The sequence below is a fragment of the Neovison vison genome, chromosome 8, assembly GCF_020171115.1.
Source record: "Neovison vison isolate M4711 chromosome 8, ASM_NN_V1, whole genome shotgun sequence".
NCBI classification, from domain to species: Eukaryota; Metazoa; Chordata; class Mammalia; order Carnivora; family Mustelidae; genus Neogale; species Neogale vison.
The window spans coordinates 66,323,778-66,336,566 of NC_058098.1; the positions used below are offsets into that span (position 1 = coordinate 66,323,778).

General features: G+C 40.4%; 1 protein-coding gene across 2 annotated transcripts in view; it reads left to right on the top strand.

Moving 5' to 3' along the window:
• SH3RF3 (SH3 domain containing ring finger 3) overlaps positions 1-12,789 on the top strand; it is a 388,055-nt gene that overhangs the window by 235,020 nt on the left and 140,246 nt on the right. For both annotated transcript variants that reach the window (XM_044263806.1, XM_044263807.1), the window contains exon 3: positions 9,442-9,537. In XM_044263806.1, the coding sequence (XP_044119741.1) occupies positions 9,442-9,537 (96 nt within the window). The remainder of the gene's footprint in view (positions 1-9,441; positions 9,538-12,789) is intronic.

The window sequence follows — 12,789 nt, forward strand, 5'->3', positions numbered from 1 at the left end:
TTATGTTAGGTTTCCCTCTTGGGGTTGTACATTCTGTGGGTTTGGACAAATTTATAATGACGTGTCTCTCCATCATGTATCGTACAGAGTGTTTTCACCCTAAAGATCTTCTGTGTTCTACCTGTTCGTCCCTTTCCTCCCTACTTCCCAACGCTTGACAGCCATTGATCTTCTTACTGTCTCCATAGTTTTGCCTTTTCCACAGTATCACAGAGTTGGAATAACATAACATATAACCTTTTCAGATTGGTTTCTTTTTCTTAGTAATATCCATATCTTTCTTTCATGACTTTTCATGGCTTGATAGCTCATGTCTTTTTAGCTTTAGATCAGACTCTCTTGTCTTTAATGTACTGGTTTATTTATCCATTCACCTACTGAAGGACATCATTAGACTGTTTCCAAGCTTTAGCATTATGAATAAGCAGCTGTAAATATCCTGAGTGGGTTTTTGTGTGGATATAAATTTCAGCCCTTTGGTTAAATACCAAGGAATGTGTCTGCTGGATTATAAACTAAGAGTATGTTTCATTTTGTAAGAAACCCCCTGGAAGTAACTGTGTCTTTGGAAGTAACTGTGCTATTTTGATCCCCTACAAGCCATGAATGAGTGTTCCTGTTACCCCACATTCTTGCCAGCATTTGGCGGTGTCTGTGTTCCGGATTTTGGCCATTTTAATAGGTGTGTGGTGACATCTTGTTGTTTTAATTTGCATTACCCAAATGACATATGACATGGAGTATTTTTTTCATATTCGTATTTGCCATCTGTGTCTCTTCTTTGGTGAGATGTCTGTTACATCTTTAGTTCATTTTTAAATTGGATTTTTTGTTTTCTTATTTTCTAAAGTAGGCCCCATGCCCTGTGTGGGGCTTGAACTCACAACCCTGAGATCAAGAGTCACATGCTGACTGAGCCAGCCAGGTGCCTCTGTTTTCTTACTGTTGCGTTTTAAGAGTTATTTGTATTTTTTGAATCATAGTCCTTTACCATATATGTCTTTTGCAAACATTTTCATGAACCTGTGGCTTATTTTTTTATACTCTTTGACAGTGTGTTTTGCTGAGCAGAAATTTTTAATTTTAAGGATTCCCAACTTATCAATTCTTTCATAGACCAGGCTTTGATATTTTATCTAAAAAGTCATCACTAAACCCAAAGTTGTCTGGATAGTCTCCTATGTTACCTTCTGAGAGTTTTATATTTTTGTGTTTTACATTTATTCTATTGTTCACTTTGAGTTAATTTTTGTGAATGCTGTAAGATCTGTGTCTAGATCCATTTTCTACTTGTGGATGTCCAACCATTCTAATATCATCTTTTGAAAAGAATTATCTTTCTCCATTGTATTGCCTTTGATCCTTTGTTGAAGATTGGTCTAATTCTGAATGCTCTCTTATGCTCCATTGATCTATTTTTGTATTCTAATACCAATACCACACTATCTTCAGTAATGTAATTTTAAGTGAGGCTTGAAGTTGTATTGTGTCAGTCTTTGTTCTTCTCTTTCAAATTGTGTTGGCTGTTCTGGGTCTTTTCCATTTCCATATAAACTTCAGAACCAGCTTGTTGATATTCATAAAATAACTTGCTGATTTTTTGTTTGGAATTGCATTAAATCTAGAAGTTGAGAAAAATTGACATCTTGATGGTATTGAGTCTTCCTATCCATGAACATGGAACATATCTCTATTTTGTTTTTTCAATTTTATTCATCAGAGTTTTGCAGTTTTCTCATATAACTCTTATAGGTATTTTGCTAGATTTATATCCTGCAGTCTTGCTATAATTGCTTATTGGTTCCAGGAGTCTTTTTGTTGATTCTTTTAGGTTTTCTACATAGACAGTTATGTCATCTGCAAACTAAGACAGCTTTATTTCTTCCTTCCTAATTTGTATGCCCTATATTTCCTTTTGTTATCTTCTTGTATTAATAGATTTCCACTATGATGTTGAAAGGCTGCGGTGAGGAGGAAATCTTGGCCTTGTTCCTGAACTTTGCGGGAAAGCTTCTTGTTTCTCACCAATATACTGTTAGTTGTAGGGTTTTTTCATAAATGTTCTTCATAAGTTGAGGAAGTTTCACACTGTTTCTAACTTGCTAAGAGCTTTTTTTTTTTAATATCATAAGTCAGTGTTTGTTTTTTTTAGGTGATTTTTGTGCATCTATTGATATGAAGATGTGATTTTTTTCTTCTTTAGTTTGTTGATGTGATGAATTATATTAATTGATTTTTGAATGATGAACCAGCTTTGCATACCTAGGATAAATTCCAGTTGGTCATGCTGAATAATTCTTTTAAAACTTTTTGTATTCAATTTGCTAATATTCTGTTGAGGATTTTTACATCTATGCTTATGAGAAATGTTGGTCTGTAGTTTTCTTTGCCTGCTGTGTCTCTGTCTGGTTTCAGTATTAGTGTAATGGTAGTTTCACAGAATGAGTTAGGAAGTCACCCCTCTGCTTCTACCTTCTGGAAGAGATTGTTAGATAATTTGGTATAACTTCTTTAAGTGTTTGGAAGAATTCACTAATGAACTCAGCTAGATCTGGTACTTTCTGTTTTGGAAATTTACTAATTATTGATTCAATTTCTTTAATAGATATGGGTCTGTTCAGATTGTCTATTTCTTATTGAATTTTGACAGATTACATTGTTAAAGGTCCATTTCATTTAGGTTATCAAATTTGTAGGCATGAAATTGTTCATAATATTCCTTTATTATCCTTTTAATGTCTAGGATCTGTAGTAATGTTCTCTCTTTCATGATTGATAGTAGTAATTTTTGCTCCCTCTCTTTTTCTTTGTTAGCCTGGTTTATCAATTTTATTGATCTTTTCAAACAACTAGCTCTTGGTTTTGTTGATTTTCTTTATCAGTTTCCTGTTTTTAATTTCATTAATTTCTGTTCTAAGTTCTGTTATTTCTTTTTTTCTGCTTACTTTGGATTCAATTTGCTCTTCTTTTTCTAGTTTTCTAAGATAGAAGCTTAGATTATTGATTTTTAGATCTTTCTTCTTTTCTGATGTATACATTCAATGTTATAAATTTCCCTCAGCTCACAAATTTTGGTAAGTTGTGTTTTCATTTTCTTTTGTTGAAAATATTTTAAGATTTAGTTATTTAGTATTGTATTGCTCAATTCCCAGGTATTTTGTAATTTTCCAGTCACCCTTCTGTTACTGATTTCTAGTTTAATTCCACTATGTTATGTTTTATGGCCCCAGGTGTGATCTATCTTGGCGAATGTTCCATGTGAGTTTGAGAAGAATGTATATTTTACTGTTCTTACATGAGATAGTTTGTTGATGACTTTTATATTCAGTTGATTGATAGATGTTGTTGCCTTCAACTATGTCTTTAGTGATTTTCTGCCTGCTGGAATGGTCCATTTTTGATAGAGTGATGTTAAAGTCTTCAACTGTAATAGTGGATTTATCTATTTCTCCTTGGAGTTATGTAAGTCTTGATTAATATATTTTGACTCCCTGTTCTTAAATGCATATTCATTAAGAACTGTTATGTCTTCTTGGGGAATAGAGTCCTTTATCATTATATAATCTCCTTCTTTATCCTCAACAATATTCCTTGTTCTGAATTCTGTTTTGTTCAAAATTAATGCAGCTATTCCCACTTTCTTTTGATTAGTGTTATCATGGTATATTTTTCTCCATACATTAACTTTTAATTCACATGTATCTTTATATTTAAAATGGATTTTCGAGGGTGTGGAGAAAGGGGAACCATATTACACTGTTGGTGGGAATGCAAGCTGGTGCAGCCATTCTGGAAAACAGTCTGGAGATTCCTCAAGAAATTAAAAATAGAGCTACCTTACAATCCAGCAACTGCACTACTGGGTATTTACCCCAAAGATACACATGTAGTGAAAATGAGAGGCATATGCACCCCAATGTTCATAGCAGCAATATCCACAATAAACAAACTGTAGAAGGAGCCGAGATGCCCTTCAACAGATGAGTGGATAAAGATGAATGGATAAAGAAGATGTGATCCATATATACAATGGAATATTACTCAGCTATCAGAAAGGATGAATACCCACCATTCGCATCAACATCGATGCAGCTGGAGGATATTATGCTAAGTGAAATAAATCAAGCAGAGAAACACAATTATCATATGGTTTCACTCATATGTGGAACATAAGGAATAGTGTGGAGGGTCACAGAAGAAGAGAGGAAAATCAGGAATGGGAAGAAATCAGAGAGGGAGACAAGCCATGAAAGACTCTGGACTCCAGGAATCAAACTGAGGGAGGGGGGTGGGGGGTAACTGGGTGATGGGTCTTAAGGAGGGCACATGTGGTGATAAGCACTGGGTATTATACACATCTAATGAATTGTTGAACACTTCATCAAAAACTGATATATATGTATATATAAAATATGGTATCTACTCACACACACACACACACACACATATAGGCTAATTGAACATAATAAAAATAAATTTAAGGGTTTATTGTAGACAACATAGCAACACAGTTGGATCTTACTTTTTGATCCACTATGACAATCTTTGTCTTTCAATTTGTGAATATAGACCATTGACATTCAGTGTGATTATTTGATATTTTTAATTAATATTTACCATATTTATTTATGTTTTCTATTTGTTGCCCTTGATTTTCATTCTTATTTTTATTTTCTTCTCTTCCTTCTTAAAAGCTTTCTCTGTTTTAATTGGACAATTTATGTGATTCTATTTTCTCTCCTTTCTTAGCGTATCAGTTGTAGCTTAAAAAAAATTTTAGTAGTTGTCCTAGAGTTTGCAATATACATTTGCAATTAATAATGCTAATTTTCAAAAAACACTGTACTATTTCACAGGTAGTATGAATATTTTATAATAATAAAATAATTTTATCTCTTTTCTTCAACCCCTTACATCATTCTGTCATTCATTTCATTTACACAATTGTATAAGTATATACATGATATATATATATAATATATGTACATAGCATATGTAATCGAATGCATTGCTGCTACTTTAATTTTGAACAAAGAACAAGAAAAATATGTTTTATTTTATCTTCACTTATTCCTTCTCCAATGTTCTTTTCTTTATGTAGATTCAAGTTTTTGACCTATGTACACTTTTCTTCTTTTTTTTTTTTAAAGATTTTATTTATTTATTTGACAGACAGAGATCACAAGTAGGCAGAGAAGCAGGCAGACAGAGAGGAAGGGAAGCAGGCCCCCCACCGAGCAGAGAGCCCGATGCGGGACTCGATCCCAGGACCCCGAGATCATGACCCGAGCCGAAGGCAGCGGCCCAACCCACCGAGCCACCCAGGCGCCCCGTACACTTTTCTTCTTGAAAGAACTTATTGTAATATTTCTTACAAGACAGGTCTACTGGCAACAAATTCTTGATTTTTTTTTTGTCTGAGAAAGTCTTTATTTCTCCCTCACTAGCGAAGAATAATTTCTCAGTGTACATAATTCTAGACTGGTGGGTTTTCTTCTCTCAACACTTTGCATATTTCACTCTACTCTTTTCTTTGCATGGTTTTAGAGAAGTCAAGTGTGATTCTTATTTTGATCCTATGTAAATATGGTATTTTTCCCCTCTGGCCTCTTTCAGTATTTTTTTCTTTATCTTTGATTTTCGGTACTTTGCTATGCTTAGGTAGGTTTTTTGGCATTTGTCTTAGTTGGTGTTCTCTGAACTTCCTGGATCTGTGGTTTGGTGTCTGACATTAATTTGGAGAAATTCTCAGTTGTTGTTATGTCTAATATATCTTCTGTTCCTCCTTTCTTCCTCCCTTCTTTCCTTCCTTCCTTCCTTCTCCTACTAATATTCCCATTATATATAGGTTATACTTTTTATAGCTGTCTCACAGTCCCTGAATATCCTGTTCTCTCCTCACCCCCAGTCATTGTTCTCTTGGCTTTCCAGTTTTGGAGGTTTCTGTTGAGATGTACTTAAGGTCAAAATTCTTTCCTCAGCCATGTTCAGAGTACTAATTTTCTTATCTAAAGATTTTTCATTTCTATGATGGTGGTTTTGATCCCTAACATTACTTTTTTGGTTCTTTCTCAGACTTTCTATCTTTCTACTTACATTGCCCATCTGTTCTTTCATGCTGTCCAGTTAATCCATTAGAGTTCCTAGCATATTAATCATAGTTGGTCTACATTCCCCGTCTGATAGTTCCAACATCCTGGCTATGTCTGAGTCATATATCCTATAGTTTTGATGCTTGCTCTGTCTCTTCAAGATATATTTTTGTTTTATTTTGCCTTTTTGTATGTCTAGTAGTGATTTTTTTGGTAGACAGACATGGTGTACCAGGTAAAAAGAATTGCTGTAAATTGGCCTTTAGTAATGTGGTCATGGTGTTTAGAGAGCGGGAGAGCACTGTATAGTCCTATGGTCCTATTACTGGATTTCAGTCTTTTAAGGAGCCTGTACTGCTAGACTGTGAACTCCACATGCGTGTCTCCATTTCCCCTATTCCTCCTTAGGTAGTACAGGATGGCTAGAGTGGGCTGGAGTTGGCAGACAATACCATAATTTAGTTAACCAAATCTCTTCTGCTGTGCATTTGTCTATAGTTTCTATCTAATTGAACAACACTGTAATGAACACTCTCAGAGCTAAATCTTTTTGCACATCTTTGATTTTCCTAGTGTAGAGTCTCTAGAAGTGTTGTTGTTCAATCAGTGGGTATACAGGCTTTGATCTTTGATAGAAATTGACAAACTGAATGCTATAAATTTCTGTGTCCACCAAAAATGATGAATTGCCTATTCTCTCCATCCTGACCAAAACTCCGAGTTGGTTTTATGTTCTTCTTTGCTAATTTGATAGGCAAAATAAAACATTGAAGAAAAAGAAGACTCTTCTTTCTTACAATTATATTTTTTTATTTGTGGGTTATAACTTTTAAAAATATGTTGAATGGCAATTTGCTTTTCTTCTTCTTTGTGAGTTGTCTTATTTTTGCCTTTAGCTTATTTTTTCTTTTTAAGGTATTTGTCTTTTTCTTCTATTATGTCTCTAAGTCTTTATATGGTATGGATATTAAATCTTTGTCTCTCATATATCCTCCAAGTATTTTCCTAGGTTTTTGCCTTTTTGTTTTTAGCATAGAGAATTTCATTTTTGTGTAGCCAAATCATTGTTATAATACTTCAAAAGAACTTCCCAAGCTCAAGATTCAACATCTATTCATATTTTCTTCTTGAGTATTCAAGGTTTTTTCTAACATTTGAAGCTTTACTATTTATGCAATTAATTTTGGCATATACAGTGTATTAGAGAACCTCTATTAATAGCCACTTTTAATCACACTTTGTAACTTACTATTGCTGGTGTATGAGTAAACTAATGATTTTTATGTATGTAGTTTAGAATTTGCAGTATTTCTCAAATTTATTCTAATTTTTAGTTGATACTGTTTTTTCCTAGGTAAAAAATTTTATACCTTCTTTCCAATATTAATGCTTTCTGTTTTATATTCTTTTATTTCTTTGGCTCTAATTTCTAGACCAGTCTTAAGTAATAGTGTGTATAGTGTGGTAATTTCTCTTTTTTAAACCAAAATTAACCTGGTGTTTTTTCTTTTGAATTTTACAAAATTTAATGTCTTTATTATGCTATTTTATTGTTGCAAAAACTCTGATATGTAGGAAGCCCCTAATTTTCTTTCCCGTTGCATGATCAGCAAAGTCTTAGGGGCTTCCCTTGGCTGAATCTGAGCTAAGTTCATCACAGGCCCAGGGCTCTTACATGCTGTGAACTTGTGAGGTAAGCAAGGCATGGGAGTTCAGGGGCATTTTCTGTACATCTCCCCTCTAGCCAGTTGACCATGTTGGCTGATGGTTACCAGAAAAGCCCATACATTCTAATCGCTGAGCTAGAATAGGAAACCATTACAAATATCACTTTGGAGCCTGAGAACCGACTACCCTGTAACAGGTGAAATGATACGGTCCCCCTTGTAGTGTCTATTGCATTTTTCTGGCTTGTATCCATTGAGAGAAAAATATTCTAAAATCACAGATCGCTTTGTTATTTGGAATTTTTTGAAGTTGGGAGGCTGGAATGAGGACAGAGAAAATGAGGGGTATGATTGTTCCTAGGCTCTACTCTATACCCCTGGGTGAAGAGAGGTTTGGAAGAGACCACAGCGAGCTGCCTCTCACAGACACACGTCCTTGCTTTTCGCTACCTGTGTTCTCTGAAAGACATCTCCCACTCCTATTAGGTGACTCTACCTTGACCCAGAGGAATATTCCAAAACTCTATGGTCCCTTAGCTCACAGGGAAGCCAGGTTTTCTGGTAATTTCATGTAGTGTGCTGGCCTAAAATGTGCCTCTTAGCCAAGGGAGGCCCACCAGTCCCATATTATTGCTTCCCATTAAAGTATTGAGGACTCAGATGGTACCTTCAAATCCAGAAGGGGTTACCCCACTAGGCTGGCCATCAGCTCCTTAGCACAAGTCCCAGATAGGCCAGGTGGTCCCTAGAAGATTGTTGAGGGCCAAGTGACAGGGAGGTTTTGATGTGGCGGGACAGGGGGCGGGGTGGTTTGGCAGACAGCCCATGGCATACCGAGAGGAGGATGGATATTGGAGAGGGAACAGAGGCAGCCACAGACCCCTGGTGTAGGCGCCATTTTGCCTGTGGCATCCCTGTCTGGCCCTCTTAGCACTTGCTGCTGCCTCTGTTGTCTCCCTTCCCCACTTCCCTTCCCTGTTGGGTTCTCCCTTTGTTCTCCATCCTTGCTCAGTGTTTTCTCTCTCCCACCCTCCTCTCCGCACCCCTGTCACGTGTCCCTGCAGCATCTGGCACCCGCGATGGCATCCCGGGCACGTCCTTTCTCACAACTGCCAGGCTTCCAGTCTCCCCGGAAAGCTCCTCTTCCTCCATGCTTCATGCCTCTTCCTTTCCCTTCCATCTGTTTCCACTTTGTGCATCTATACTTGGCATTGTCTGAGTTGCCAAAGAATTTAGGAGGGTTATCCAAAGCTTTTTGTACCCACAACTCTAAATAAATGGAATTGGATTGGGTCATTTTTCATTTGTGGATGGAGCCAGAAACTTAAAAAGCTTTATACTTGCTGAATTTATTTTTATTCAAAATAATTTTATATCAGTAAATAAATAATAGGAACATGAATTTTAAAATACTAGCCATATTGTAAATTACCACACGTTTCTGTTTGAGGATTTTTGCAGCTATAATCAATATGTAAGAGAGAAAGCGGGAGACTGTGAGTGAAGATGTAAGGGCAGATTGTTCTGGATGTCAGATCCCAGATGGATAACAAACCTTTCTTTGCATCATCATGTAGGATCTTTTCTTAACTTCTGCGATACTGACTGGTCTCTGTTTTTGTTGTGTGTGTTCCATTGCATGTCCACGTGCTTGTGTTCGTGATGGGCTGCGGCCACCACAGGATGAGATCCTGACCGTCATCCGAAGAGTGGATGACAACTGGGCAGAAGGCATGCTGGGAGACAAGATTGGGATCTTCCCCTTGCTGTATGTGGAGGTAAGGTCACGTTCTCAGACGTGCATCCCCTTCTACCCTGCTGACTGTCACCAGGCGGGGCAGGGGGCAGGGGGCAGGGGTGGGCTCTTGGCCTGGGAGCCCCTCTTCCAAGAGAGGGAGATGGGGACCGCGTTGGGTTTTCGTTCAGACTGCTGTCATATGAGAATTGTGTCAGCTCCTTGAATCGTCTGTCCCAGGCCTGGTTGCAGACCATCTCACTGTGTGGGCAGTGAAGGAGGGCCCAGATGTGGGCTTTTGCTACTTCTCCTGGAAATCCTGTACTGGCACACGCTTTCCCCAGCTTTCCTGGGTGCTACTGCTCTCGTCTCCCCAGCTGCAGAGGAGAAGGCAGCATTCCCCATGTCCCTGCAAACGGAGCTGAAGCTGGCTGGTTCTAGAGGGCTGTTTGCAGTCCTCCCAGGACCTGGGTAACTGGGGTGCTCGTGCAACTGTGAGTCCCTAAAGCAAAGATGATTTGGGGTCTATTTATTTCCTGTCTCCTTTCCGTAACTAAGGAGCATTTGGCTTCCAGTGTGTAAGTTATGGGCAGTGGCTACACTGGGAGAATCTTTGAATGTTTCCCCTGTAAACCCCTGTTCACTGTGGGTTGTTTGTGTGTAGGCAGGACTGTTTGCCCATTTGTGTGCATGCGCCATTTGTCAGTGCAAGTCACGTGTGTACACCCACAAGCCAAGACACACTTCATCTATTAATCACCACATTTATCTGTACGAATCATTTTAGCTAGTGCTTACTGCAGGCTCACTGTGTGGCAACACTTTCAAGTACTTGCTCATTTAATTTTCTCAGCAACTCTGGCATATGAAAGCCAGGAATGTCCCCACTTTACAAGTGAACAAATAGAGGCATGGTAAGGTGCATGGAAAGGTCCCCTGGTGGGTAAACGGCAGAGCCGAAACATAAACACAGGCTGTTTGCTGTAGACTTAGCCCTTCCCTGCCCTGCCCTCCAGGACCCCTCACTAGCAAATTCTACTTCACTGATCCTGGTGTGGGACTCCACATGCTGGTAAGTGACACAGCCAGCTTTGCCATGCTTACCGAGTGGTGTGTGGTGATCCTGTCTCCTGCAGGATCAAATCCAAATGCTAGAGTAAGACGTTCACCACTCTTTTGCAGTCTGACCTTCATCTGTTTTTCTAGCCTCATCTCTGGTCATTTCCTCTTCTTTCTCTAAATGCTCTGGACCAGGGGATGTCTCACAGTCATTTTGGATAAAGTGCCCAGGAGATTTTGAGACCCTCTCACACAGTAACTGTAAGTCTACACACACACACACACACACACACACACAGTGCTCACACACAGTCCCACTCGCATATCTGTATGGACTCATACACATGCTAGCACACACTCTCACACTCAAAGTCCACACCCACACCCCTCTCTATCACACTGTAGAAGTCAGATTCCCCAAACACCTTGTAAGCTTCCATCTGTGCATTTGTTCCAATTTCTAGTGCATTCTTTATCCTGCTGCTTAAGATCAGAGAACCTAATGCCTGGGTAACAGTTACAGTGCAGTCCAAAAGTGAAAAATCTGGTCTCCCAGATGTTTGTAGCTGGGGGAACCTCTTTCCCCGGGCGGACCTATGAGGATACTCAAACACATATGCAGAAATGCTTATGGAAACTTTCTCAGGGTGGCCCCAGATTGGAAACCCCACATCAGCGGTGGGATGGATAAGTAAGGATGGTATGTCCATACAGTGGAATACTATCCAGCAGAGAAAACGAACAGAAGACTGCTGCATTTAAAAGCATGGCTGAGTCTCACAGACAAATCTTTTGAAAGAAGCCAGACACGGAAGAGTATGTACCATTTTCACCTGTAGGAAGTTCGGAGGCAGCCAGAATGACTTCAGGGTGATGGAAAGCAGAGCAGCAGGGAGACTGATGGGAAGCACTGAGAGGGAGGCCTCGGGGAGGTGGAGGTCTTTGATGTCTTCATCTTGGGAGTGCTTACGCAGTTGTGTGCCACTGTAAAATGTTGTACAGTTAACATGTGTGCACTTGAACGTGCAGTTTAAGAAGCTAAGACAGAAGGAACTCCGAGGCGGGTCCATGGGCACCCTCTGGGGAAGGCCAGGTCAGACTCATCAGCTACCAGCCCTCTGGAAGGGCTCAGGCATTGTCAGGGAGGCTGAGGGCTTGGGCTCAGGGCTGGCAAACCAATCCGCTGGGTTCTCTGGAGGCTCTCCTCAGTTCCACAGACACACTTGGAGGGCAGACTGGCCTCTCTGTGCCTTTCCAGGGCCTGAGCGCTCAGCTGTGGGAGACAGGCTTTCAAACATTTCTCCCTTGAGGACTTACAGGCAGGCTCCCTTTTCTGGCCCAGAAGCCCTGTGTGCCCTGTGCCTCCAGTGACAATCCTGTGTCTGCTCTGAACATGGCTCCCTTACTCCTTTGTGTGTATGCACAGAGAGGAAGCCCTGAGGGCCCTTGAGGCCCAGGGGCGCTCAGCCCTCCTCCCAGGGACAATGGCAGAGCAAGGCCCGAAGCAGCCGTGGGCAGGGGCCTTGCTCCTCTGGATCCCGCTCCTTGCTGGGCAGGGCCGTGGCCCAGGTAGTGCCTGGCCACACACCCCTGCCCCAGAAGCCTGGGCCACAGCCACAGCACCCCAATCCGCTCTGAAACAGACTCCTGGCTTCTCACTTAGCAACCCCTGAAGACAATAAGCCCCAAACAGGTTATTTCCTGAGCCTGCTTTCACTGTTTCTCTCTCAGTTCCCTTTTGAAGTACTTGAGTGGCTTTGCCCCCCGCGTAGCCTTAGGGGTGGATTCTGGGGTTGCAGAGTTCAGGTTGTCTTCCCTCCAGGAGGCTGAGCAGGCCTTTGAGATCCAAGGGTTGGAGCTCGGGTCTTCCGTGGAGTTTGAACCTGAGTTTCCCGTTGAAGTGGTTTCTGCTCTCATGCTTGACCCAGGGGGATGTGTAAGAAGTGAACAAGCACTTTGGCTCCATGAATTACACAGTCATCTCCTGAGCAGAGCTGTTTCTTCACCCTGGGCTTGCTGAGCAGGCCCAGCGGGACAGGCTGTAAAGCCAGGCTAGAGTCAGCCTGGCCTGGAGTTACCAGCGGCCCGTCTTCTGAGAAGGCTGTCCTAGTCTCTGGAAAGATCTATACTTCTGGTGTACTGCAGATATAACCCTCTCCTCACACTCCCCATAGTGTCCAGGGGCCTGGCTGCCACAGTATCCCCACCGGTGAACTGGGCCGGCTGGTCTCAGGCA